The following is a 25366-nucleotide window of genomic DNA, read 5'->3' on the forward strand; positions in this document are numbered from 1 at the left end:
TGCTTCAGGTTAAAAGAAGAACAAGGTGACTACTGCAGACCCAAAGGGGACTTTGGGGTGCCTGAGGAAGAGGAAGGGTCCAGGATTTGCCTTCAGGCTTGGACTGCCAAATCAAAATAGCAGGTTAGTGGGATATGTTAGCTTAATATGCTTTTATAGTTAGCTTAACTTGAATCTCTCTCACTCACTTTCTCTACTACCTCATGAACTAAGAAAAAAAGTGACACAATAACAAGGGGTAGGTCTGAGCAGAGCCACTATTTAGACATTCTCTAATGTGTCTTTCATGGTCAGTTAGGACACTGATAGCTGTTATTTTTTCCTGTGGTTTCCCTCTGAATCCCAATGCATCCTGAAATTCTCAGCCAGGCAAAAATCCCATTTACAGGTGGGCTCAATATTAGTAGGGGCTGGGGGAAATGTTTTATTTTTAGGTGTTTATGCCTAATGGCTTCTGATGATCTTAGCAAAAGTGGTGTAATATATAACTCACATTTCAGCCTGTGCTTGAGAAAGTTTCGGACAGGGAACAAACACCAAACAAAAGGAAAAGCAGCATCATAGATATGAGCCAAAGTCCGCAAATCCAGCAGAAAGCCTTGCTCTGTACCTGCTAATGAAGTTAAGAGCAACACAATTAATATAAAAATCTTTCATGACACCAGTGCCTGTGGTATCTAATCTAACACTCTGTCCTTCTGTGGCCTGGCCAAAATAGTGCCCAGACAGGAATGTGCTGGGGGGGCATTGTCATGCTTTGCTCTTCCTATCTGTCTCAGTTTTAGCTTTTTCATTTCCTGTGCCCATGACTAATGTTGGAAAGCCTCTCAGTCAACATGCTGCTCACGAAGCAAGGTCTTGGGACCACTGTGCAAGAACCAGACTCGGGGCAAGGCTTTATGCCAAAAGTTCCCGGGAAGCAGGGGGAGAGCTGCACTCAAGTTGTTCCCAGAGGAAAAAAGCACAAGTGCAGATTTAAGTCTGTTTGCTATGTTGTGAAATCTAGTCAGACAGACACATGGCTGTCTCTCATAGCTTCATATAGTCATATAGTCTAAATCACCTAATCTGACCTAATGTATATTTTAGGACATTGAATTATATTACCCTGAAGTCCCTATATGAACCCAATCATGTATATTCAATTAAGCATTTGCTTAGCAGGAAGCAAAACCACGGTGCATCACAGGCAAAGCAGGGCAAGGAAACCAAGGTACTGAATGCTGAAACTGCTGTAGCAGTCCCACTTTTCTTTGCCCCATTTCAGAGGTGGAAAGAAAAAGCTGCAGATGACCAGTGCTTCTCAAGCTAATGTGAAGAGTTTCTATTCAGAGCCAAGGACATCGAGTAAACTGCTAAGAGAGATGGCTGGAATCTGATTAAGTGAAATATAGTTGTTTGAATCAAGCAGGCAAATAGTACTTCATGAAGAAAACTCTCCCAGTCTAATGGGATGGGGAAATATTCTTAATTCTGAATCCTATTGTCATTACAGATCTGCAGTTGTGGCCAAAACCCATCCACTAGGCCTTGCAAGACAGGATTTGCTGCAGGTCTGTAGAAGAGGTGGACCCATTTTGTTCAGTTCAGCTCCTGACCAGTTTCTGGCACCATCCAGTCATGGATGCCTGGGAGGATGACTCCTTTCTGAACCCCATGTCCAGAAACTGATCCATGACCTGATCTAGTGCTAGGTGCATCTGTCCATGGCAAGGGGCTGGAACTAGATTATCTTTAAGATCCCTTCCTACCCAGAGTGTTCTATGATTCTATGGTTTTGACACCAATCACTGCCTTCCTGCAGAGCTGCAGAGGCTATGAAGGTGCTGCAAAGCAATTTTTTTCCCTCCATGGCCCACAACAAAAGGGACTGGACAGAAAGTTTCACAGGTGCCCAGATACCAGGGGAGACCAGCAGAGCCACTCAACCTCAACCCTGTATGTCCCAGCTATGTGAATTCTTCCTGAAGGTCATCTTTTGTCCAACTACCTGCTCTCATCTTAAAGATCCTAAACCACAGCATGTCTATCCAGTCCCATGTTTCAACAGTTTGTTGCCCGCACAGTTAGCAATTTGTATTTTACTTCAGACTGCATTTGTCTAACTTTATCTTCTAATCATTGCACTGTGTTACCCTGGGGGTCTGGATTCCTGCCAGGCTATAAGCCCTCACATTATCAGATATCATTTTTAGATCTAAGCCCCTACACGTGGGTAGTCCCACCGGAGGTTTCCATTACAGATTAGGTATTAGTGGGGAGGTAGAGACACATTTCTTGATGTTTTGGGTTGAATACGTGTACTCCCCAGCATTAATGGGCAAAGGGCAAGGACTAAAGCCTCCTATACTTTTAAGAGAGCTCAGTGTATCATTAAGAGTATTTTTTTACCCCATTCCTCCACTATAGCCCAGTCACAGATTTCTCTCATTGTTTATAAAGCCCCATTTCTGCTGGGAAATGGAAATCTCTGCTTCCATTTTCTTAAGTGTTTCATCCTGACCACTGCTTTTTAGCAGACAGAACTGCATTTCTGCATGCCAGTCAGCTTGGCTCCTGAATTGAACTTTATGGAGTTCAACAACAAGAACAAAAATTTCAAAGGCCTCTTCCGAGTCTCAGAAAAAAGGAAAACTATCATTTGGATGCTAAAGAATAAAACCCATGCATCTTAAAAAAACCCAGTAACACCAAAAAAATCTCCAAGCCCATGCTGGCAAACCTTGAGCAGCCATCCTGCAGAGGAGAAGAGGCAGTCTGTCAGCAGTAGAAGGCTTATGTGTCTTTTTCCTGCTAATTCCCTTGGTGACTAAAAGAAAAAGTGGCACTTTTACAGCTGAATTTTAATGGCTTACTTCATGCTCTGCATCAAAGACACAGCCATGTTGCATGGAATTCCACCAAGCCACCTGTTAACTAGGTGTTCAGATTATTTTTTCTGAGAGTAAATGACCTACAGTGGAATCAAGAGAATATAGACAAGAGTCTTATTTATGATACACAACTAACTTGAGGTTTTGTCTTGTCTTAGTTACTCCCTACCTTGAGGCTTTGTCTTGTCTTAGTTACTCCCTTTCTTCCATGCTGTACAAAATTGGTTTCATCCACATTTGGACTTTGTTGGGGGCATTTTTGTAAGCGCATGAAAGTTCCTGTAGTACCTCCCTGCACCGGGTAAGTAAGTAACAAACCCAGCATAAAATATTTACTTGTATACTTTTAGTGCTTTAATTACACTGTGTCACATGCTTCCTACCAGGACAAACCTACGGCTTTTTTTGCATGATATTTTGAGTATGTGAGTACTCAGGAGTACATCTAGCTGTCAGGCTGAGAAATAACAGGGTTCCCCACCTGATCTCAGCTGCTGTCGCAACCACTAATGAAGGAGGCAGTCTCCAAATCTCATTTAGTTTTAGATGAGCATAATTACCAAAGCTAGCTAAAAATACTGGCTGGGGAGGAAGGTGTATTTGTGGAATTCAGCTTTCCTTCTCTGTTGAGAAGCCAAGAAGTTTGGAAAAGAATTTCAAGCAAATTTATTTCCTTTTCTTTCCTCACACCAGACTGGAGAAAACTGAGAGCAAGCAGATACTTCAGAGGTGTAACATGTCCCTGCCACTGCTCCCCAGGCAGATGGCCACATTCAGTGCTAGCTGTTGCTTTTGAGTGGTCTTTGAGGTAAAACCCAAAACCAGCCTTGCATCAGTCAATCTGCAGGTCTCAAAGGGGCTTGTAACTGCACGACTATAATTTTTCTCTGTCTATCTATATATATAAATACATACAGCATGTATTTATGTATACCTATGCCATTATATGCATATATGTGTGTATATCTATGTGTCTACCTATACAAGGGTGCATTCAGGTTAGAATATGATGTCTAAAATATTGTTGGTTTCCTGCTTCTCTTCTACTGTTTCTAGGCTCAGCCTGCCAAGACGATGACAGTCACTTATTCCAGCAAAGTAGCAAATGCCACTTTCTTTGGATTTCACAGATTACTCCTAAAGTGGAAAGGCAGCATCTACAAATTGCTGTACAGAGAATTTATTGTTTTTGCTACTCTTTACACAGCGATAAGTGTATTATACAGGTACACTCTTTCCAATTCACATCTCATTAAATGTTATACTGAAGTTTCATACTTCATAGTGTTAGGCTGATGAATGATGGGGGGAGGTTATAACATAGTTATTGTCTTTTCCTTGGACCTTTTCTAATGCGCTCTCCTTTCCATGTTTACTTTAATGTTCCAGAGAAAGCATGTAGGATATAAATAAAATACTTTCTATCATATTCAGCTGATTCTACTTTCAGCCCACTGTTGAGCAAGCATCCTACTGAAGTTAGGCTAAATAAACATCCATGGCTAGCCTATGTTATACAGCTTTTATCATTCTGACTTGGAGCTGGCAGCAGTGAGCGTGCCTCTCTGCTTTGGATGATAAGTATAGACTTTTTACTCTAATTGCAGAACTGTGTCTTCAGTTGCTCAGTGGCAATTTCTTTAACAAACCTGAAAGGTAATAATCTGAGAGCCAGGTTATGTAGTCAGGAGAAGAAAAGTTTTGCTTAACGCTAGGGTGACATGCAAACTTTATTTCTAAGCTTGCAGAAGGCCAAGCAAGACTTCATGGAAACCAGAGGTGGCTGTTAGCTCTGTGTCACCCAGCACCTGGAAGAGTCACATTAGGAGAGCTGCTTCTTCCACCAAGGTGTGAATTAAACACCTGTATGACAGATGCAGTTGCATCAGTTAGTGAAGTGAAACTTCAATTGATGAAGTACACCACACAGAAGTATAAAAATAATGATTCAGCTCTTACCTTGATCTCTAATTAGACCTCAGTGTTTGCTCAAGCGAAGTGAAGCAAGGAGAAAATGAGCTTCAGTTTCTCTGTGATTAATCACTAATTTTGCAAAATGTTCTATACCCGTAAACTCAGCATTAATACGTAAAGAAACACAGGAGTCTCAAATGTATTAAAATTAAAATTGGCAATTAAAGACCATGGTAAATACACCATCAAAAGCTTCTATATGTGCTCCAGGTTATATTGCACAATTATAAGCAAAACCTAACAAATATTTGTCATGTGTTCCTTTTATATAAAATCGAAGAATAAGTGTAATACTAATCTATACAAATTAAAACAAATGCTCTATTTAGGCTTGTTGTATTTCATTAGATATCCTTTTTCCCATGGGCAGAAGCTACCATACTCCACTCATTATCTATCATTTGGTGAATATTGTCCTCACTGAAAAATAAATACAGTAGTTGTGTTTTTAATCTTGTGGAAGAGAAATATTTAGTAGGAGTAAGAATAAAAAAAATACTGCAAAAACATAACATTTCCAAATAAGAGCAGTTGGGGATTAGTAACCTTTTGCAATTCAACCAGACCTGACCATTTTTAGTAAGTAGCCCTCTGGAAAAGGAGGGTAAGCTCTACTTACAGACTTACAGATTTGCTATCATCGTTGGTCCCTTTGAGACAGCAAACTAATTCTCCAGGTGTAGTGATCCTAATTAGTACTGCCAGTCAAATTAGCCATGAGAAAGCTGCAAAAAAAAACAGGGAATAATACTGTCTTCTTCTTCAGCTTCTGTATTACATGCCAAAAGTGTTAAGGACTTTACCTTTAAGAATTCACTTGAAGACATTAGCCAAGGTTGCTCCTGATTGCACATACCTGATTATTTATACCTATTTGCACTTTGTAGCTAGTGCCAGAATATTATGAAAGGACAGATACATTTTATTCTTGCTGCAGATTTTTTCTTACAGGTAGCCAAAAACGGTTCTTTGAAAAGTTATCAATTTACTGTGACAAATATGCTGAACAAATCCCGGTAACTTTTGTGCTTGGTAAGTACCGGTTACATGTGAAATCAATCTCCAGCACTGTCCCTGTTCAGGCATTTTGTGAATGTCTGTGCATGGAAGCACTTCAGAGCTGAGGGGCCTATGGGAGGTTAGAGGTTCACAATGAAATCATCAGCTTCAAGCAGATCTCCTTAAATTCAAGTCGCTTGTGTCAAATCAACATTTATACTCATGTTCAAATTATACCAACAAAAGAGTAAAGTTATTTATTTATTATATATATTATTATATATTTTTATATATATATTTATTTATTATACCAACAAAAGAGTAAAGTTACTATATTTAGTGCCCACTAACACTGATACATTGTGCTCCATCTTTCAAATCACTAAATCCACTTAAGGTTTACTCAGAAGAGGAAATTTGGAAGTTAATGAGTATGAGAATCTCAGCTGGAATGGGCCATTAAGTTGCAGTGTCTATTAAATAATGAGAGTTGATTGCATCATGGGTTTTGACGTGATATACTGCATTTATTCTGGGAAATGTAGCAGCTTAGTGATATGAATAACACTCTGTAAACCAAATCAAAGTGACCTAAACAGAAATCCTGACAGGCACTGCACTTTTTTTCCCCTTCTAACTCCCAGGTTTCTACGTTACTTTGGTGGTGAATCGCTGGTGGAACCAGTTTGTGAACTTGCCATGGCCAGATCGTCTGATGTTCCTCATCTCTAGCTGTGTCCAGGGCAGAGATGAATATGGGCGCTTGTTAAGGAGGACTCTCATGCGCTATGTGAATTTAACATCTCTGCTGATATTTCGCTCTGTGAGCACAGCTGTGTACAAAAGGTTCCCTACCGTGGACCACGTGGTTGGAGCAGGTATTGGTGTCCTTCTCCCCTGGATTTCTTTCCTTTAGTTCAGAGGTGGGGGCACAAGGAGGGAAGGAGGCAGACTCATTTTTTCTTTCCTCTTTGGCCCCATGTGTGCCTCATACTAACTCATGTCTTTCATAGTTGGACTAATGGATCCATAGAATCACAGAATGGTTTGAGCTGGTTCCAACCCCCTGCCATGGGCAGGGACACCTTCCACTAGACCAGCTTGCTCAAAGCCCCATCCAACTTTGCCTTGAATACTTCAAGGTCTTAAAGGTCTTTAAGATCTAGTGTTCTTAAAGGTCTTTTCCAACCTACGGTTCTATGTCAAAGCGACTACATTTTTGTCAGTGGATTAAATGATGTGCCCTTAAGTGTGTGGCTTTAATGCTCTTGAAGTCTTCATCTAGTGACACTATAGAAATCAAATGAGTTGGAGACTTTCGTGTGGATCTGTTTTCTGACATCATGGAGGCAATAGGCCTGCCCCAAACACACAGGTATATGGAACATGTACAACCTTCTCCAAAACATGCAAAATAATGTAGCTGCAATGCATTATGGTGCAGTAGGAAAGGTGACTTGACACATGGCATTGCCTCGATGCACAGGATACAACTTGTCTCGTGTATCAGAGACTGATCTCTATAGGCGCTTCACAAGTACAGCTTTATCTCTATTTATTTTAAGTAGATTGCACTTTGAGTAGATTTCCCATTTTAAGTATTACTTAGAAGAAAAAAAAAAAAAAACAACAAAAAATCCAAAATAACCCTGAGGGCTTTTTCTTGACATTTAAAATCTCACTTTAAATACAATTTTTCAGGGGTAAATATAATAGGTATTAATAAGTATGTCTTTATTTTCGATTTGTTTTGATAACATGGAGGTGTGATGCTGGGAAAGAGAGCTCAGTCGTGTAAGACTGCTTGACTGTGAAGGTCTGACTGCTGAGTATTTAAAGGCAAGGTGTGATGCCATGCCTTCTGATTCACATGGTCAGGGATAGAATGCCACTGCAGAGATATTGGGATATATTCTAAATAGGAGAAGTCATACCTTTTTTGCTGTCTTGCATTTCTCACTTAAAATTATTCATTTGGCAGAGATTAGTAAGCAAAGTTGTAGCAAGTTAAAATATGCAGTGTGTACATACATATCCACATTTGACATATGTGCGAGAAGCTTTGGATATTAACAAAAATGCAGGCAGAATGCGCTGATCTTACTGGAAAAAAAAATAAGAGTCTTTTACTATCCAAAATTTATGTTGGATTCAGTTGGATTTTGAAGTTCTCTTCCTTGTGCTCTTCAACAAAACTGTTTACCTGGGCCTGTGAAAGGTCAGGGAAGCTTCTGTCACTCTCCCCAGCAATCTGCTTCTAGTACACACTGGAAAATTACAACATTTCCAGCAGGCTAATCCAGCTCTGCCTCCCTATTGCTAAAGACAATCTGTTCCACAAGAGACAAAATGTCGCAGTGTTGTACAAGAATTGTAGACTGGAAAGCAAGTTTTTGTTGTTGGGGTTTCTTATGAACAATGAAGAATATTCTATAAATGGTATAAATAAGTACTGACAGTGTAGTCAGCTCCTTGGATTTCAGTGCTTGTTCTATAGTTTTTAATACATATTGTGCCACATAATTTTTGCAGTACTGAGCACTTAAGGGTATATTTTGCTTCGTTAACATCCAGTGATTAAGACAGTACTCTGCAATTATCCACTCCCTAGCTCCCTGTGGCATTACATGTGAGACTGCATGGGAGTGCAGCATTTAGTATGAACATGACCAGCAGAATCTGTCATCATTGCAACAACCTGCGCAGGTTTTGCATTTCGCTATGAAACAGAACTGCCACAGTGTAACTATTGCTACACATTCCTCTCTTCAGTAAGTGAACTGCTTAAATGCATAGATTTTAAATCTGAGAACAATACCATGATAATGGAGTCTGACTTATCCATAACACAAGGCATAAACGCTTACTAGCAACATCCTTTGTCATGTTGCAGTTTCTGATTGAGCTATAATACCTTCTAGGAATATGACCAGCCCTGATCTAAAATTCAGCCGGGTATACTGGAGACTACACTGCATCCTGGGTGAACTGACACTCACAGTGGTGAACTCCCTGCTGAAAAGTGGGATTTTATTCCAGTCTGAACTTGCACAGGGTCATCTTCTAATCACCAGATTCTGGAACGGGTTTGAGTTGTTATTTTTTTAACTAGGTTAAAACATCATTTTTCTCTCAATTGCTACCTGTTAAGAGAGTGCATAAAGGATTGAATAAACTTAGGAACTTCACCATCTATAGTCTCTCCTTACAAGACACTGAAGACAGTGTCTTGTAGGGAGAATCTTCTAAGTCTTTTCTGAACTTTTTTTCATTTGTTAGCATTCTTCATGGAGCTGTAAGCAGTAGATGCCTGTGGATTCATGACATTATGATGCTGAGTGCACGTATGCCATAAGCGTCAAATGCCTAGCAGCAGTTCTAAGCATACCAATACTGTTGGCTGCAAAGTACGAGAGGGAAGTTGGATGCCCAAGAACACAAGTCTTAAAAAACATGAGTAATGAGTCAGGAGATGAGCAGAGCAGCCTAAAACAGCTGCTAGGAAATGCCTAAGAGAAACATGAGGTGTGAGCTCAGTGACATGAATACCTACAAAAGGCTGAAGTATGGAGTTCCAAACCCTCTGGTGGAAGGAAGTACCTAAATTAACTCTTTCTCACGTAACACAGAAGCAGGTAGTTAAACTTCTATCTACCTGTTGCAGTAACAGCACATGGTTCTGAACTGCATATTGTTTGTATTGCCATAACTTACTCTGCTTTCATGAGGCCCCACCTGGAAGTACTGTGCAGTTCTGGTGTTTTCAACATGAGAAGCTGTGGAACCAAGTCCAGAGGAGGGCCACAAGGATGATCAGGGACTGAAGCACCTCCCGTATGAAGATAGGCTGAGAAAGTTGGGGCTGTTCAGCCTGGAGAAGAGAAGGCTGCGTGGAGACCTCATAGCAGCCTTCCAGTATCTGAAGGGGGCCTATAAGGATGCTGAGGAGGGACTCTTCATTAGGGACTGTAGTGATAGGACAAGGGGTAATGGGTTAAAACTTAAACAGGGGAAGTTTAGCTTGGATATAAGGAAGAAATTCTTTACTGTTAGGGTGGTGAGGCACTGGAATGGGTTGCCCAGGAAGGTTGTGAATGCTCCATCCCTGGCAACATTCAAGGCCAGGTTGCACAGAGCCTTGGGTAGCATGGTTTAGTGTGAGGTGTCCCTGCCCATGGCTGGGGGGCCGGAACTTGATGATCTTAAGGTCCTTTCCAACCCTAACTATTCTATGATTCTAAGAACAAGGCTTTGTTGAACTTTTCTGACCAAAAAGATGCCCAGGTAACAGTGGAGAGCTGAACTGATCCTTGTACCTTCGCTGTTCTTCAGGCTGTGTTCTTCCAAATGATGACTTCCCAGAGCCTCTGAAGTGACTTGCATCCAGTGTTTACTCCAGACTGTCAATTTTCCGATATTTTGTCTGTCTCTTTCAGTCTGATAGAAATATCTTTTCCTGTCCCATAATGAGCAGGCTGACCAGCCAAAAATCAAAGGCAGTCTGAAAAACTGTCTTTAGGAGTCATGACTAGCAGGTCTGTTTGTCTGGTTGCCTGATTATTTCTGTGCACTTGATTATGAGAGCTGGCTGTAAACTTACCAAATTCTGTGATACTGCAGGAGTACTGTGTCTTGTTGCTGAACTTTTATTCTTCCATGGAATTTTCTGTCCCGTCCTTGTGTTCCTTCTCAGTAGCAATATTTCACACCTCCTGTGCTGACTTGTCGCAACTGTACAACAGTGGCATTTTTCTCAACAGCAGAATATCTATGAAGATTGCTGTGTTTCATAAATCTCCTTTTACCTTGTTCACATTTTTATACAAAACAACTGGGTTTCTGTATTTTTTCTCTGCTTCATGTATCTTTAGCAATGTCAGCAACAATGAGCCAGTTTAGCAATTGTTAGCAACAATTCTTAGTTACGAGTTGGAGACAAGAAAAAAATCCTGTCTACTCTCAACTCCCCTATTGAATTTTCAGCACTCAGGCTTCTAATTGATTGGCTGAGCCACTTTTTTTGAGGCTGTTATGTACTAACTTTGTCTGCTTTTGGAGCTGATGTCAACAAAACAGAAGAAGCCTTATACGCACCCAGGGAGGTGTCACACACCTGAGCAAAAAGCTAAGATTCTCCAAACCTGAAGATTACTCCAATCACAGAAAATACAGGATTTGGACATAAGAAAATGTGAATGCACCCTTACGTATTTTCTGAGGTGGTTTTTCTCACAGGCTGGCTGGAAGGAGAGCAGCAGTGCAGTGCTTTCTTACCCAAGAGGGTAGAGGTAGAGCTGCTCCCCTGCCAGTCCCAGGCAGCGACCTGCTCTGATGCAGGTGCTGTCCCTCACAGCCCTGGCTCCCCTGCGCTCTGACCTTGGGCTTGCTTGCAGCAGGGGGAAGCAGGACTTCACAAGGCCAGGGGAACTCTTCAGGAAACATAATACCTTTCCAGCACCCCAGCGAGGCAAACTGCCAGGCAGAGAGCAGCTTCAGCCAGCAGCCTCACAGCATGTCATCTGGCCCGGTGTCCCACTAGCAGCAGGATTTCTGTGCATGGTTCCCTTTCCCTCTCTTTGCACGCCTTCATAACCCCAAAGAAAACATGAAACACAATCTGGCAGGGAAGTGTTTTGCCGGCAGAAGGCGCAGTCTCTGTGGAGCTCTGTTTCATGCATGTGCTTGTATCCTTTGTTGCTTGCTCACTGCTTCGCAGATTTACCAAAAAATCATCAGTATCAGAAGGTCACATAAGTGCCCTTACAGCATATGTGGAGGTGTGTCTAATGCCCTCATTGCTGAAAAGTAACAGGTAATTATTGCAAAAGCAGTTGTTTCAGGCAAGATCTATCCTAGCAAAAACCTCAAATAAAGAAAAAAGGAAGAGACCACTTAGTCAGAATTATAAATAGCATTTAGGATAGTTCTGTGCAAATATCACATAAACAGACTCAAACACATTAAAAATTTAGACAATCAGTAGGACTGAAAGCACAGAATAAATGAAGTCTTTGGATTTGTTTTTTGTTGGCTAAACAGGTTTTATGACAAGATATGAACGAAAAATCTTCGATGACCTGAAGTCTCCCCACCTGAAATACTGGGTTCCATTTGTCTGGTTTGGGAATTTGGCTTCAAAGGCACGAAAAGAGGGGAGAATTCGAGACAGTGTAGATCTGCAGACACTGTTGAACGTAAGTAGAAAAAGTAAATCTACAGAAAACTGATCTGAAATTGCTATGCGGTAGCTTTTCACTTCCATAATTTGATTTACTGTGCACAGCTCTCCAGTGTCGTCTAAGCGATCTTACTCAGGATTTATACTGCTTGTCTCTGTGTACCTCTGTACTCTCAAGTACACACAGCAGCAGTTTGCTGGGATTGTATTTATATGACTAAGAAGGTATTAACTAAAGCACCAAATTGATGAGTAAAAATTGATTGTAACATCACTGTGAATTCATACTTGTTCCATTGCTGCAGGGTAAAAAAAAAAAAAAAAAAAGAAAAAGAGAGTAATGTGACATTTGGAAGATTTTAATATCAATTGCAGGAAGACAATCTCCCTGAATATTTCATTAAGTGGTCAGACATCCTTTTTATGATATAATATATTCTCTTTCATGTATCACTTGACTGTAGATAAGATAGAAATGAAAGATAATTTGTGAAGAAATCCGTAATATACTAAGCATTCCAACTCCATAAGCCAAATGAATATTCAAATGTGACAGTGGGGTGCTGGATGTAATTATGATAACAATTTCTATATACCAAACTTTTGTATCTCCTTGTCCTTTCATATGTGCAAAAATGACTTGTAACAAGGTATCTATAATTTAGAATTGAACCCCATGCTATTTTAGTTTTTTGGGGGCTACTTTTTCTTTTATTCTTTGTTTCTTTTTTTTTCTTTTTAGGAGATGAATAAGTACCGGTCTTGGTGTAGTCTTTTGTTTGGTTATGACTGGGTTGGAATTCCACTGGTCTATACCCAGGTACTGAGCTCTAACCCTTTACAAAATTCCAAACACCATCTCTATAAAAGGGGAGTTTGGTGAAAAATATCCATAGACTCAACCAGATTCTCCGAGCTGTTGAACACTCCTTGACTCCCACAGGATCACAAAGGCCTGGCTGACTTTTAAGTCATATTTAACAGTCACATTTAATGCAGAGATGTTTTGAAGACCTTTCATAAGCTGGGGGAGAGGAGGGAAGCACTGAAAGGTTTTTATGTTTCCTGGGTCTTCTCCCTGGCCATAATTGTGACCCCTCTATTCATAATACCTTCCTACAGATTTGTAAATTATATGCAAAAGGCAGTCAGAAGCCTTTGCATATGTGTTGCTTTATGCATCATTACATGATTTCAATGAAGTTTTCTTCTTTGCAGGTTGTTACTCTCGCAGTCTATACTTTTTTCTTTGCCTGCCTGATAGGGCGCCAATTTTTGGATACTGACCAAGGGTATCAGGGACATGACTTAGATCTTTACATTCCGATCTTCACACTGTTACAGTTCTTCTTCTACGCAGGATGGCTCAAGGTAAACTAGCTTTATGGAAAAGTCATGGGCTGAAAGGGACTGAATCATGCTTTCTTTTGATCAAAGCCAGCCTTTAGTATCTGCTGTTAACCTAATCAGATGCAAGCAATTAAAGGTCTCCAGTTCCAGAGGGCTATCAAACAGTAGCAGCTGATATTGGCTACAACCCTACCTCATAAAAATGTTCACTATAAAGAAGAGTTATATATAGAATTGGATGCTACCCATTGACGTCTGCTCAGTTAACATATCACCATCAATCTCATAGTTGAGTAATTAAGGCATACCTCATGGCAGTTCTTGCTTCTGCAGTGGCTATCAAGGTAGAAAGGAGAAAAGTTTCAAATAAAAAGCAAATTGGTACATTAGGGTCTATGTGCATTAAGATTTCCTTTTGGGATTATTAATCATGGCTGGAAACTTAGAGCTAACTTTTCTGTTAGAATATAAATTGAGCAAAATTGGCTAATTTTATAGGCCCCTTTCCAACTCCAAAATGCAGAGTAGAGAAAGCAGCACACCAAGCTGTTAATTGCAGGGAAAAGTAAAGTGTCTGCAGAGCAAGCTCCTCTAGCCCTGTGTCTTAGGAACTCATGGGGAAAGGGGTGTGCCACACAGGGACCAGCCTTGAGGGGAGCATGAGAGAGAGCAAGGGAAGCTGCTGTGGTGGGGAAAGCACATTGCTCTAGGCAGTGTTGTCCAGAGATTTGCTGATTACAAAACTCTTAAGCTGTTCCTCTTGACCATCCTGCTGGTGCTTTTGAAGGATGAATGGTTTCCCCTTCATCAGCACCCAAGGCTGTTAGTAGCATCTCTTCCAGGTTGGCTCAGGGCTACCAGCCAAATCCTGGCTATAGCAGGTATGAGATGCCATTGTAACTGAAGAACCTTCTGCCTAAGGAAATGAAAGGGAGGAGAAGCAGTTTTTAAAAGCAGATTTAATACTGGCAGTGCTCCCTTGGTCCAGAGGTTTGCTGAAACCTGCAGAGGCCCTGAGTCAGGATATTTCTGTCTTGAAGGTTACAGCCAGTTTCCTGCTGAGTGTGTTGAGCTTTGGCTGCCAGGCTGCAGAAAGAGCCTCAAGCTATTGACTTCCAGTAACTTTGCTATTTCTCAGAAGTTATGGCTAAAATGAGCTCTTGCCTTGGCCTCAGGCCTGGTTTGTTATACCTACAATACAGGGGTAAAGTTTCCCAGACACTCCATTATCATTACAGGTGTAGACAGACTGTCCAAATACAGGGCTTAGTTGTCCAGCACCGCACTCCTTTCCAGCAAGTAAAGTCGTGTCTCACATACCGGGACCAGCTCAGCCAAACAAAAGGCCATCAATGCTGTTCCCTCTGTCCCAGCCCTGCTTAATTCTTTTAGCTCATGTGACAGGTTTTGCAGTGGATTTTTGGTTGGTGATTCCCTGCAAAAGCAGCATGTGTTCTAGGTCATTCTTATTGCATTACTTCCATAGCTATACCCAAAATTTAATGCCATGGGGCAGGCCAATAGTGTGACCAGAGGTGTCCCCTGTCTTGTTTTCATTCCTCCTGATTTTGGGGTGTTTCTGTTGTGTTAGTCTGCTTGGCACTTCATTTGATGTCTTCCACTGCTGGCCTGGGAAGTCGTGACCTAGGAGAGTCAGCAGGTGCTTACCCACTGGTACAACATAGAAGCACATGGGAATAAATAGGCAGGGAGTGACTCCCTTACTATTATCAGTTATTTAGATCATAGTCATCCATTGTGAGGCTCATGAGCAGGGCTGTTTAATCATACAGTTTATTTACCTGTACCCAAGTTAAACTGAGGACTTGGCCTGGCCCTGGTGGCCATCAAGAAGGCTTGAGAGGGTCAGCAAGAATGTGATTGGCTTCAAAACTGAGGCTTAAAAAGACAAACAGAAGGAGAAGAGCATGAAGGGGAGACGATATTTAACCTCAGTGTACCAAGGAACTGAGAAATAGAGAAGCAGTCTGAATTTCCTAAATCTTTTTCAGTTTTTCTTACATCATCTTTTTTTTTCTCCCCCAGCAGCTAGAAGTTTTCTCCCCACAATCTACTTTGATGAGCATAGAGTGGGGGCAGTGTCTGTTGTTTTTCCATATATTTAATCCTTGTGGAGTGAGGGGAACAGGACAGGATAAGGCTATGGGCAGCCAGAGAGGTTTCCTTTCCCATCCTAGTTCCCAGACTAGGGCACCTCACTACAAAGGTGCTGGAGCTCACTGTTTGGTAGTGCCTTCCACAGGATGGGCTTCTCCCTTGCAGTTTTAAACACTTCAAGTGCAGAAACACAAAACAGCAAGTTGAATGACAGAACAAGCTCAGATTCTCTCTTGCCTTTAGCTAGCATGATGCACAGCATTCACTTGAGTCAAGTCTTCCGGTGGGCTGCTTTTCCTGGAATGCTTCAGAGGTATGCCATCAGCATCACCCACGATAAAGAAGCAGGGGCTGCGGACTGAGCTCAAGAGACAAGCTGTGGTCCTTCCAGCAGGCTGCAGCTGCAGGGCTCAGGAATACTGACCGAATGGGCTGGTGGAGCATTGTATAGCATAATGCAGTAACAGAGCCTCTAGCTGCCAAGACATTCATTTAAATCAGCCAAAGTCAACAGTAAGGAGAGGTAATGACTATCTTATGTGACAATTGCGTGGCCCAGACATGTCTCAATTCCCAGCAGGCCGGCACTGACAGTTATGATTGACAGCACCAACGAGACACAGAGGTATGAATCTATAGGGAAAGCAAGCTGTTCCTTCGCTAGGCTAGCAAAACCATCATACGGGAGCTCAAGATATGATTGGAAGTGACAGGCAGGGAGAGAGAAAAATCCAATCTTATTTTCTCTGTGGCAGCAGTCCTGACATGGCATGCCAACCTCTATTCACTGTCTCATTTTCCTTTCAGGTTGCTGAACAACTTATTAATCCATTTGGAGAAGACGATGATGATTTTGAAACTAACTGGTGCATCGATAGGAATTTACAGGTTGCTGTTGTTATTTCTACTTCCAGCTTTACTGTACTATAGGTTATCGTTACATTTAATCCTATTCCTTATACTGAGGCACAAACTAAGGACAACAAGTGTCAGCATAACAAATTCTTTCCCTGAAGGAGTACCTATGGCTGTGATCCACAGATTTTGTTTTGACAAGTTAATGCATCTTGATTTTAGTATTTGGCATTTATGATGCCTGACTAGACAAGTAAACAGCTGACCTCAAACTATAAGCTCACTTTATGCCTGGAAAAACATGTAATGTAGGTCAATCCTGCAAATCCAAAAGCCATCTCCTCCCACATAGATAAGGACACGTTTTGCTAATCTGAATGTCTAGAGATTACAGTATTGTATATGAACCTGCCTTTAAAAAAATGGCAGTAAAGATCCCAAAAAGACCAAGCAGGGCCATGAACTAATAAGCAGGGCTTATACCATGATTTATGTTGTGACAGCAGCATCTGTGGTGGGCACAGAAGCCAGCATCTTCAGTGGCAGGAGGTGTGAGATTGCCAGGGTACAGACTTACTGCAGCTACCCCTGATTTCCAAATGGCTCCTGTCGTCAGCCTCTGTATGTCTGAATGAGCCCAAAGACATGAAGAGTGTCACATGCTGCTCCCCTTGCAGGTAGAGTCAAGCATAGGTTTGAGCTGCTGTTGGACCCCACATCTGCTGGGGACCATTAAGACTGCAGAGCAGAGCCCAGATGTTAGGGGAAGCAAGGGCAGGGCAACTAAATCAGCATATTAAGCAAAACAAGCAATGCAGGTACGGAGAGGAGTGGGAAAAGCCTTCACGCTGCCAGAGATGATCTCCAGCTTAACACTGCTTCAGGCTACTTATTCTATGGTGCCTCAGAGCCCTTTGTATAAAATGTATTGGAATGTCCTAGAACAGGATGGCCACGTGCTTGGTTCTGAACATCTTAAATGTGGGCAAAGCCTATCAGAAAGCCTCTCTACTTCTGGGCATTTTAGGGAGCACAGATTTCCTATAGCATGCGGAGGATCACATGTCCATTTATCTACATCATGCATGAGGACTTCAATCTGACACAAATAACTTTGCAGCACAGAAGACTCAAGTTACAACAACACTTATGCTTTCAGGAGTATAGGAGGATATAGGGGGCATATTTTTTACTACCAAGTCTCTTCCCAGTATGCAGGCCAGTACACAGAGATTACTTTCAGGTGTTTCTGAAAGAAATGTTGACCTGGGGAGTCCAGAGCAGATTATGTCTTATACTGTACTGTGCTGAAACTGACATGATTTATACCAAAAAAATCTAAGGTCTCACTTCTAGCAGTGGATGAGATGCACATGAACTTACCAAGGATGGAGAAAGATATTTACTGGAACGACTCCTCTGCCCGGCCACCTTACACAAAAGCAGCTGCTGATTACTGTATTCCTTCATTTCTTGGATCGACTATTGAAATGGGGTGAGTGGCAATAAGGGTTCTTAATGGCATCAGAAATATCACCACCCCTACAGCCCATGTTGATTGATGGACAGCAGGGCTGCGGGCTGTGACAATACCTTGAGCGAGGAAGGTGGAAATGATGTTAGGAGGGAGTGGACAGGCTGGTGTTCAGGTGGTGATGTCTCCATGTGCTCGTAGGTCCATATGCTCATAGGAATTTGGCACCCATAGCTTAAATTGTGTAATTACTAAATAGAATATGTTTGCAGGGAAAGTGTTGATAGTCGCTGAGCACAGGATGGCACCTGAAGACAGTAACTGACTTTTCTTAATAATTATTTACTACAGCTTCTCCATACATCCCCCAGTTAACAAAATAGCTATTCCTGTGCTTGTTAAGGTAGCTGATGATGGCTGAAATCAGTTCAGATTTTTGTGAAGATAAACAAGAAATTATTGTGAATGCACAACTTTTCATTGACTAATAATCTAGGCATGGAAGTTGGAGCAGCCAGATTTTGTGAAGGAATGGAGTTATTTGTAGAAACTGACACAAGAACCATTGTTATAAAGAAACATACAGACAAGAGAGGACTGCCTGGTGCTGTCAGAATCTGTATGAGAAATCAGTGATAGGCTAGTTAGCTTAGAAGCTGTTGAGTTTAAACATTGTGACATACTTTAATATAGAACAGGTCAGTAGGTGTAAATACCACCATGCCTGAACAAATACAAGGGCAAGTAGATGTTTTAATCTGAAAATTTTTTAAAAACTTTATAGTAGCCATTTGTTAACTTTAAAACTTATTTCAAGAAGTTTTCCATTTCTTCAAAATTTTCCAGCCTTTCTCAAAATTAAATCTGCTTGATTTTTGCTTTGAAAAGGTAAAGAAGAAAAACTCATAGAATATATTTTACTGCAATTGCAAGGGGAGAAAAGGTGGCAGAGCAGAAACATTATTAAGTCTGCAAGCACTTTTTTAATAAGAAGCACTTTGGACAAAAAATGAAACGGGGTGAATGAAAAATGGCTCCATGTTAGCCCCTGTGAAATGCAAACAGCTCTGATGTGTTGAATTTCTTACCAATTATTTTCGCCTCTAAACTGTTTCTCTGTTCATCTCTCTAAAAAAGTTGGTAGTTCTTGTGCACAGTTCAAAGAACAGGTCTAAAGATTCATCCAAGTTCAAAGGACATAAATAAAACTTGAGCCAAAGTCTTTCCCAGCCCCCTCAAGCCAACATCTGGCACAGGTTGCCCAGAGAAGCTGTGGCTGCCCCATCCCTGGCAGTGTTCAAGGCCAGGTTGGATGGGGCTTTAAGCAACCTGCTCTAGTGTAAAGTGTCCCTGCCTTTGGCAGAGGGGTTGGAACTGGATGACCTTTATAGGTCCCTTCCAACCCAAACACTTCCATGACTCTAAGAGCTTCATAAATGCTGGATGAAGTTCCTCTGTCCCTCTGGGTTGGTGTTGCCTCCCTGTTCTCCTTGCCTCAGGTCTGGCCTGAGTCCCTTTGCCATCTGCACACAGAACAGGTAACTGTGAGAGTTTGACTTGTCCTCTGGGGCACACTGGGTCAGTAATGTGTACTGAATTGCCTGGCAGATGCAGCAATAGTTGTTCTCAAGAACCACGAAGGCTGGGCAGGAGAAGAGTACCAGGTACAGGCGGGACTTTCAGACACACTGTCGTGCCCCAGAAGTAAGTGGGATTTGGCCGTCTGAGTAATTCCAGCATCTTTTGAAACCATCACATTGTTGCTTCCAGGAGCAGCCTTTTCACTCTTGTTATTTTTGCCTGAAGAATTCTCCTGAAAATTATCTACAGCACCAAGCAGGGTTTCTTTTTCCCCTCTCCCTCATGTTATTCATAAGCCTAACCACGCGGAGCTGCCACAGAGGGCTGCAGCTCAAATATGAAGTAGTGCCAGATGCCCAGCTGGATGCCCTCCCAGCCTCATCCTCAGGAGAACAGACACTTGGATGTGGAGAGCTTTCCATGTGATCTGGCTCGTCTAAAGGCAGGGCACTATTTCCTGACACCCTCACCCCTTTCATGCTCTTCCTTGGGACACACTAGGGCCTTGGTTCCTACGTCTTCCTGCTGAGACAGAGGGATATGTGTGCATGCAGACCACATACACTTTCTATATATAAGCGACACCTACTAACAGGATTTATTTGGCAGGCTGGCTGACACTGAATTCCTCTACGGGGAAGAGTGGCCCTGGGAAGAGGAGAAACACCGAAGGCAACGTTCAGTGCTGAGAAGAGTCAAGAGATTCCTCAGTGTCCACGAGGGCCCTTCACCTCCAGCTCAGAGGCGCTACAGTCGGCAGACAAGCGAGAACTCGGTGTTCTTCCCAGCAGATGAAAAGGGGCACATCAGGCGCCTGCAGGAAATGCACACAAGGGGTAGATACTCCACCTCGAGCTTCAAGAAGAAACACGAAGGACTTGACAGAAATAACAGACTTCACAGTAGCCGAGACCTAGGACCCATAACTGAAACCTCAAGGAACGAGACACCATTTGGCGACAGCGACACTTCATCTGAGACAAACAAACCAGTTCCTGAGGTCATCATCTCTGAAGCTGAGGAGGAAGCGCTTGATGTGCTGGGCAAACCAGATCCGCAAACACAGGGCAACGCAAGCATGCCAGAAGAGAAGCTCCAAAGGAGCCTAACTGAGACAAATGTGAGTCTTCTGGACGACCCTTTTTTCCCCCCAGAAGTCACTACATACCTTCCAGGCTCTGAGGTGCATCAGTCACTTCCTACTGTGATAGGGAAGCCCAAACATGAACCCTACGTTAGTAATTTAGCCGGTTTCATAACAGATCAGGAGAGAAACATTCAGCGATGGAGTTTACCGAGCTTCCATAGTCAAAATACAACGTCAAATGCTGACACTTTAACAGATTCTGAGACATCTTCACAACAAAGGACCCCCAGTGATGGAAAAAAGCTTACTTCTGCTGCTGCTCCAGAGACATTTGAGATGCAGCACTTGTGGGAAAACCTGGATAGTAAAGAAACAGCTATAGTGGAATTTTCTAATGAGAAAAGTGAAAGAAAACTTTGACCGTGCTTGCTCTGGGTTTGACTGAACTTCTTGTCCTCTCGCGCAAGTGGTTCTCACACAGGTTTGCTGAAAGTGTGAAGGGCAGAACACAACACTCAGACAAATCCTGAACACGAGGAATTGGGCACCTAAAGAGAATGCACTATGGTGACATGCTTTAAGCCACTTGGTTGAAATCTGTGATCCTGTAGGTAAAACTGTAGGGAGCCTCAGGAGTGAACGCAAGCTAGCTAGCGCACATGGCAGCGAGCTGTGCAGGCTCACCCACTGAGTTTATCAGGAAAGCAGAGGTGGCTCTTCTGTCCACTTTGGATCCACACTGAACGATGCGACCTTTGGCCGCTCCTTCAGATTAAGGTCCGTGACATCTCTGTAAGACCTACCAATAGTTTCGGTTTCCACTCAAATGGCTAGGAGGGGAGGTGTGGGCTCAATTCCTTACCCAGCCTGGAGAGATTCAGCTCACCATCTCTGTCTGCAGGAATGCTTGAAAAATCAGTCTCACCACATGTGTAGGGCAAAAGCCCCCCTCTCCTACTGAAGCTGTGCCACTGCAGAGTGGGAAATAAAAGGATTAAATGTTTAACTTCATTAAGAAAAATGGAAGAGGCAAAGCTGCTGATGAACTGGGCATGGGGGTCTGAGCCTTGACCTCTGCTCCTTGGAGCATGTATATGTTGTACCTGGTGGCTGTTTATTGTAAAATGCTGCTCCCAGGTGGCCTCCCTGGTGATGCCAGGACTGTGGCTCTCTCTCAAGAGGTGATGGAGCTGCAGGAGCAACTGAGCTTAGGGCTCCACTCTTGCAGAGATCCTCAGCTGGAAGGCTTCAGATATCCCAGGTAGACGAGTAAATGGCCCAGGAACACTAGCAAAAATTGGTCTCTGCTTCCTTCCCCTCCTTGTCTGCTCCCACACTTGTCCAGATGTGTCACACACATCCTCCATTAACTCAGACCGGAGCCAGCATTAGGTGGCTCCTGCTGCTCCAGGGGCGGCTAAGCCGCCTCCCTGAACCTCCTGGTAGCAACCTGGCCTTTCAGCTGCCACTTCTACAAGAAGTCTCAAAGCAGGCCCTGAAAGCAGCGGCAGCTCTTTGGTTTCAGCTCTCATTCACATCTACACAGACTCAGTCTGGAGCGTGAGTCCAGCATTCCCCCATGAGCGAGCATCCAAGTAGATGGTCTCATTAGACAAGGGAGAGTCCAGGTAGCTCAGTGACTGGGAGGAACAGAGGGAGGGGAGACAAGGGAATGATGGGGCTGCAGCAGCCAACAAGTGGCATGGGCTGTGTGGATAGCCTGTCCACCCAGCAGTCTTGCTCAGAAAGTTGCACTTCAGCCAACAAACCATGGTTTCTATCAGGGTAACTGGTAGCACCAGTGGCTCCTGAGAGTCTTCAGGACCCCCTGAAGCTGGGAAAGGAATGAGCAGATTTGCTTGCTCCTGCTCCTATGTCCAGCTGCTTAAGTGAGGAGCCCTTCCAGTAAGGCTGTCACGTAGCACACGACTCTGCTATTCCATCTGGGTAGGTTTGGGAGGGGAAAAAATCAACCACTCTCCTCACTTCTACTTCTTCCAGCTTTGTTTCAGTCTGGGAACTGTTGGTGTGCATTAGACATGCTCTGAGCAGTGTCTCCCTTTCAAATCCTTCAAAGACACTAGACAAAAGCACATGTATCAGTTTAGGAAGCAGAGGACACTGCTTAGCCCCAGGAAGATGTGTTTAAACTCAGATTATGGGAATTTCAGGTGTGCAGAAAAGCCAAGCACAGATTTCACAGGCACTTACGGAGGCACTTCTCCATGCTATGGGATGAGGTGGTGCCAGTGTCTGACAGCAGCTGAGTACTGAGAATCAGTCACAGTTTTGCAGTAAGGCATTCTGGTGCAACCTCACCCTTGCCACCCGCAACAAGTCCTCAGGCAAATCAAATTGTTATGGTCAGTTTTGACCAACAGAATGAGAGCCTTGACAAAGTGAAATGATACTGAAATAAACAGCACCTTAACCTAGCAGTCTGATTCTTTGGGTGGCTGTTACTAGGTAATAGCAGCTTCTGGCAGCATCCTTTAGCTTTTCAGCCATCAGAGCCCCGGTCTGCTGACTCTCCCGAGGGAAGAGGACTCTATCAGCCTGTGGCAGTGGTGGAAACACATAGCTTTCCCTTCCCTACATTAGCAGAGAAAAAAAAGGCATTGTTCCCACATTCACTCTTTCTTCCCTATTCTCTATTTTTTTCTTTGAACCAAAGCAACACTTTTCAATTCAACATTTTCTTAGTTTAATTGCATCTGCAACTGTCATGGAACTTCACTTACCAATCAGCTTAACTTTAAGAAACAGTAAAGTTTAGGTATAAATGATACATTTTACACGTGTCACACAGCTAGACACAAAGTTAAAGCAAATGCTGCTCTCCTTGAAACACTCCTCTATAGAGCTTTGTTAAATTCAGGAGAGCAATACAGGTTTCGGAGGAGTTTGGCCATTCTCCTCCCAGCTGTGCAGGTACAGGAAGGGTTTTCAGTCATTATGGAGGAAGTCTGCCCTGTTGTCTAGCTGTGTCCTCACAGTACGTAAGCTTGAGGAGCTGTGCTTCTCTCTGTAAGGGGATTTCAGCCAGAAAACAGATAACTGTAAACTGCCCAGTACAAACCTGCACAGAGGGTCCACTCCCACTACATCTCCTTACTCTCTTCTCACCTCAGCTTCCACCAGGGCTTAAGATGTTGGAGCAAAGTGCTTATCCTCCCCAGCCCAGACATCAGCATATTTCATGAGGCAGTGCTAAACCTGAAGATGCCGTCTCAGCTTCACATCATCCAGCTCTGCTTATCTTCCATCACCTTCTTCTCAGCCTAGCCGCTACCTAGGACACACACTGCTGCTTTCCACCAAGGACATTATGCATCTTATAAGGAACGATTTTGCTACCTCTGCCGGCACTCCCTGGCCCATCAACTATGTTTGTTCTTCAGTGGAGGGTAAGGGTAGCCACACCGTAGCTATTAGGAAGATAAAAGCTTCAGTTAAGTCCCATAGAGATGCCTGTTAGACATGTAGACACATTAAATTAGGAATGACTGCTCTGTGAAGTCCCACAAATGTAATCTGCACTACACAAATAGCACTGTGCACATAATGGGCCAGCTCCAGATTAGCTGCAATATTCTGTTTGTTGCTTGCAAAGAAGCTAGTGTTGGGATGACTTCCCAGAAGAAATTTTGTCTCCTCATTTAGTCTGCTATCCCACTTTTGCAAACATCCGCAGGCTCTGATTTTGGGGTTCTGTGCTCTGTTACTCACATCTCCCAGTACGCTATTCTCCTCAGCATGGTAAATGGACTATTTTAGCAATTTACAGTTCATGTTTGCTTATATAAAATATGTCAAATTATTGCATGAATAAAAGCATTTTGAGAAACACAATTGTCTTGGCTGTATTGAACTGTCAAGAAGCACTTCTTGCAAAGGTGTGACTTATCATGCAAGTCAGCTTGATGCCTACCAGGAATAGTGAGGCAAACCTACAGAATCTGGCAAGGCTGGAGAAGACTGAGGATAGAACAGGGCCAGGATAGACAAGTCAGAGCAGCAGCTTGCTCCCATCAGACAGTGTTAATCTTGAGCAGGATAAGATATATCAGGGCAAAGAGAGGGCTGGTCCCTGCACGCACTGCCGAATTTTGCACCTATGGCTTGGATGTGTGAATGCTCTGTTCTGGGATCTGTAGAGCTGAGTTGTTGGTGTAGGGGCCGACTGGCTGCAGGGGCATGTCCCATCATCTTTAAATTCCGCCATCATAAATAACAGATCTCTAACTCTGACTGCAAGCTCATGTTTGAGGAATATATACCTATTTTAGAGAAACTGAAAGGTACCAATGTGTTAAGTCTGCTGCATAGTAGGGGAAACAAAAATAACCCCCTGCTGTTAATTGACTGAGAAGGCTTTATGGATGTTTGTTGCGGTTTACAACTATACAAACAACATTTTCTAGACCAGTAAGTTATCTCATGGTCACTCTACTCTTTAAGAGTGACATGGACAAAGGCGAAACAAGGCAAGGCTGGCCTGAAATACATGGTAACTTCATACAGCTCCATCTTGCCTGCAGAGAGACAAGTGGCAGCAGGTCCCCACTGCTACAGGTTGACAGCCTGGATGCCAAATGCGTAACACAATGTGGCTGCAAAAAGGGTCGTGAAAACATGCACCAGAGAGAGGGAGTATTTCATCCTGGAAGGCAGGATCAGTATTTCAGAGATACCTACAAGCAAGCCATCTTGCTTTAATAATACTTACTGAGTCTTACAGCTAAAGCCTTCAAATCTAAGGGGCTGTGACCCCAAAGCTGCCAAGGCCAGTAATGGATGTTGTGTTGGGTCTGCGCTAAGCACATCCAGACAGGCAGCAGCAACAAGTCCCCTGGGGCCACCAGCCCCTGCCCCAG

General features: G+C 43.0%; 1 protein-coding gene across 3 annotated transcripts; it reads left to right on the forward strand.

Moving 5' to 3' along the window:
- Window positions 1-45: 45 nt before the first annotated feature.
- LOC133269994 (bestrophin-3-like) lies at window positions 46-21753 on the forward strand. 3 transcript variants are annotated; one of them, XM_061454817.1, is made up of 10 exons: window positions 46-123; window positions 3930-4099; window positions 5785-5879; window positions 6491-6724; window positions 11886-12040; window positions 12767-12844; window positions 13243-13395; window positions 16300-16380; window positions 17691-17842; window positions 20012-21753. In XM_061454817.1, exons 2-10 carry the CDS (start codon window positions 3948-3950, stop codon window positions 20907-20909), a joined length of 1998 nt encoding a protein of 665 aa, XP_061310801.1. In that variant the 5' UTR covers window positions 46-123; window positions 3930-3947; the 3' UTR covers window positions 20910-21753. The 3 variants fall into 3 exon arrangements, with proteins under 3 accessions (XP_061310801.1, XP_061310803.1, XP_061310802.1); XM_061454819.1 differs by lacking the exon at window positions 3930-4099 and having other exon boundaries at window positions 68-123; XM_061454818.1 differs by lacking the exon at window positions 46-123 and having other exon boundaries at window positions 3974-4099; window positions 5799-5879.
- Window positions 21754-25366: the final 3613 nt, after the last annotated feature.

This window comes from Pezoporus flaviventris, unplaced genomic scaffold, assembly GCF_033815535.1.
Source record: "Pezoporus flaviventris isolate CSIRO_AGI_PZ_B2104156 unplaced genomic scaffold, CSIRO_AGI_Pfla_v1 ptg000016l, whole genome shotgun sequence".
Classification (NCBI taxonomy): domain Eukaryota; kingdom Metazoa; phylum Chordata; class Aves; order Psittaciformes; family Psittacidae; genus Pezoporus; species Pezoporus flaviventris.

Excerpts from the sequence above, each read along its gene's own strand:
- LOC133269994 (XM_061454817.1), top strand. The coding sequence starts at position 3,948 with ATGACAGTCACTTATTCCAGCAAAGTAGCAAATGCCACTTTCTTTGGA. Across the intron at positions 4,100-5,784 it reads GCGATAAGTGTATTATACAG|ATTTTTTCTTACAGGTAGCC; the intron begins GTACACTCTTTC and ends TTCTTGCTGCAG. Across the intron at positions 13,396-16,299 it reads TCTACGCAGGATGGCTCAAG|GTTGCTGAACAACTTATTAA; the intron begins GTAAACTAGCTT and ends TTTTCCTTTCAG.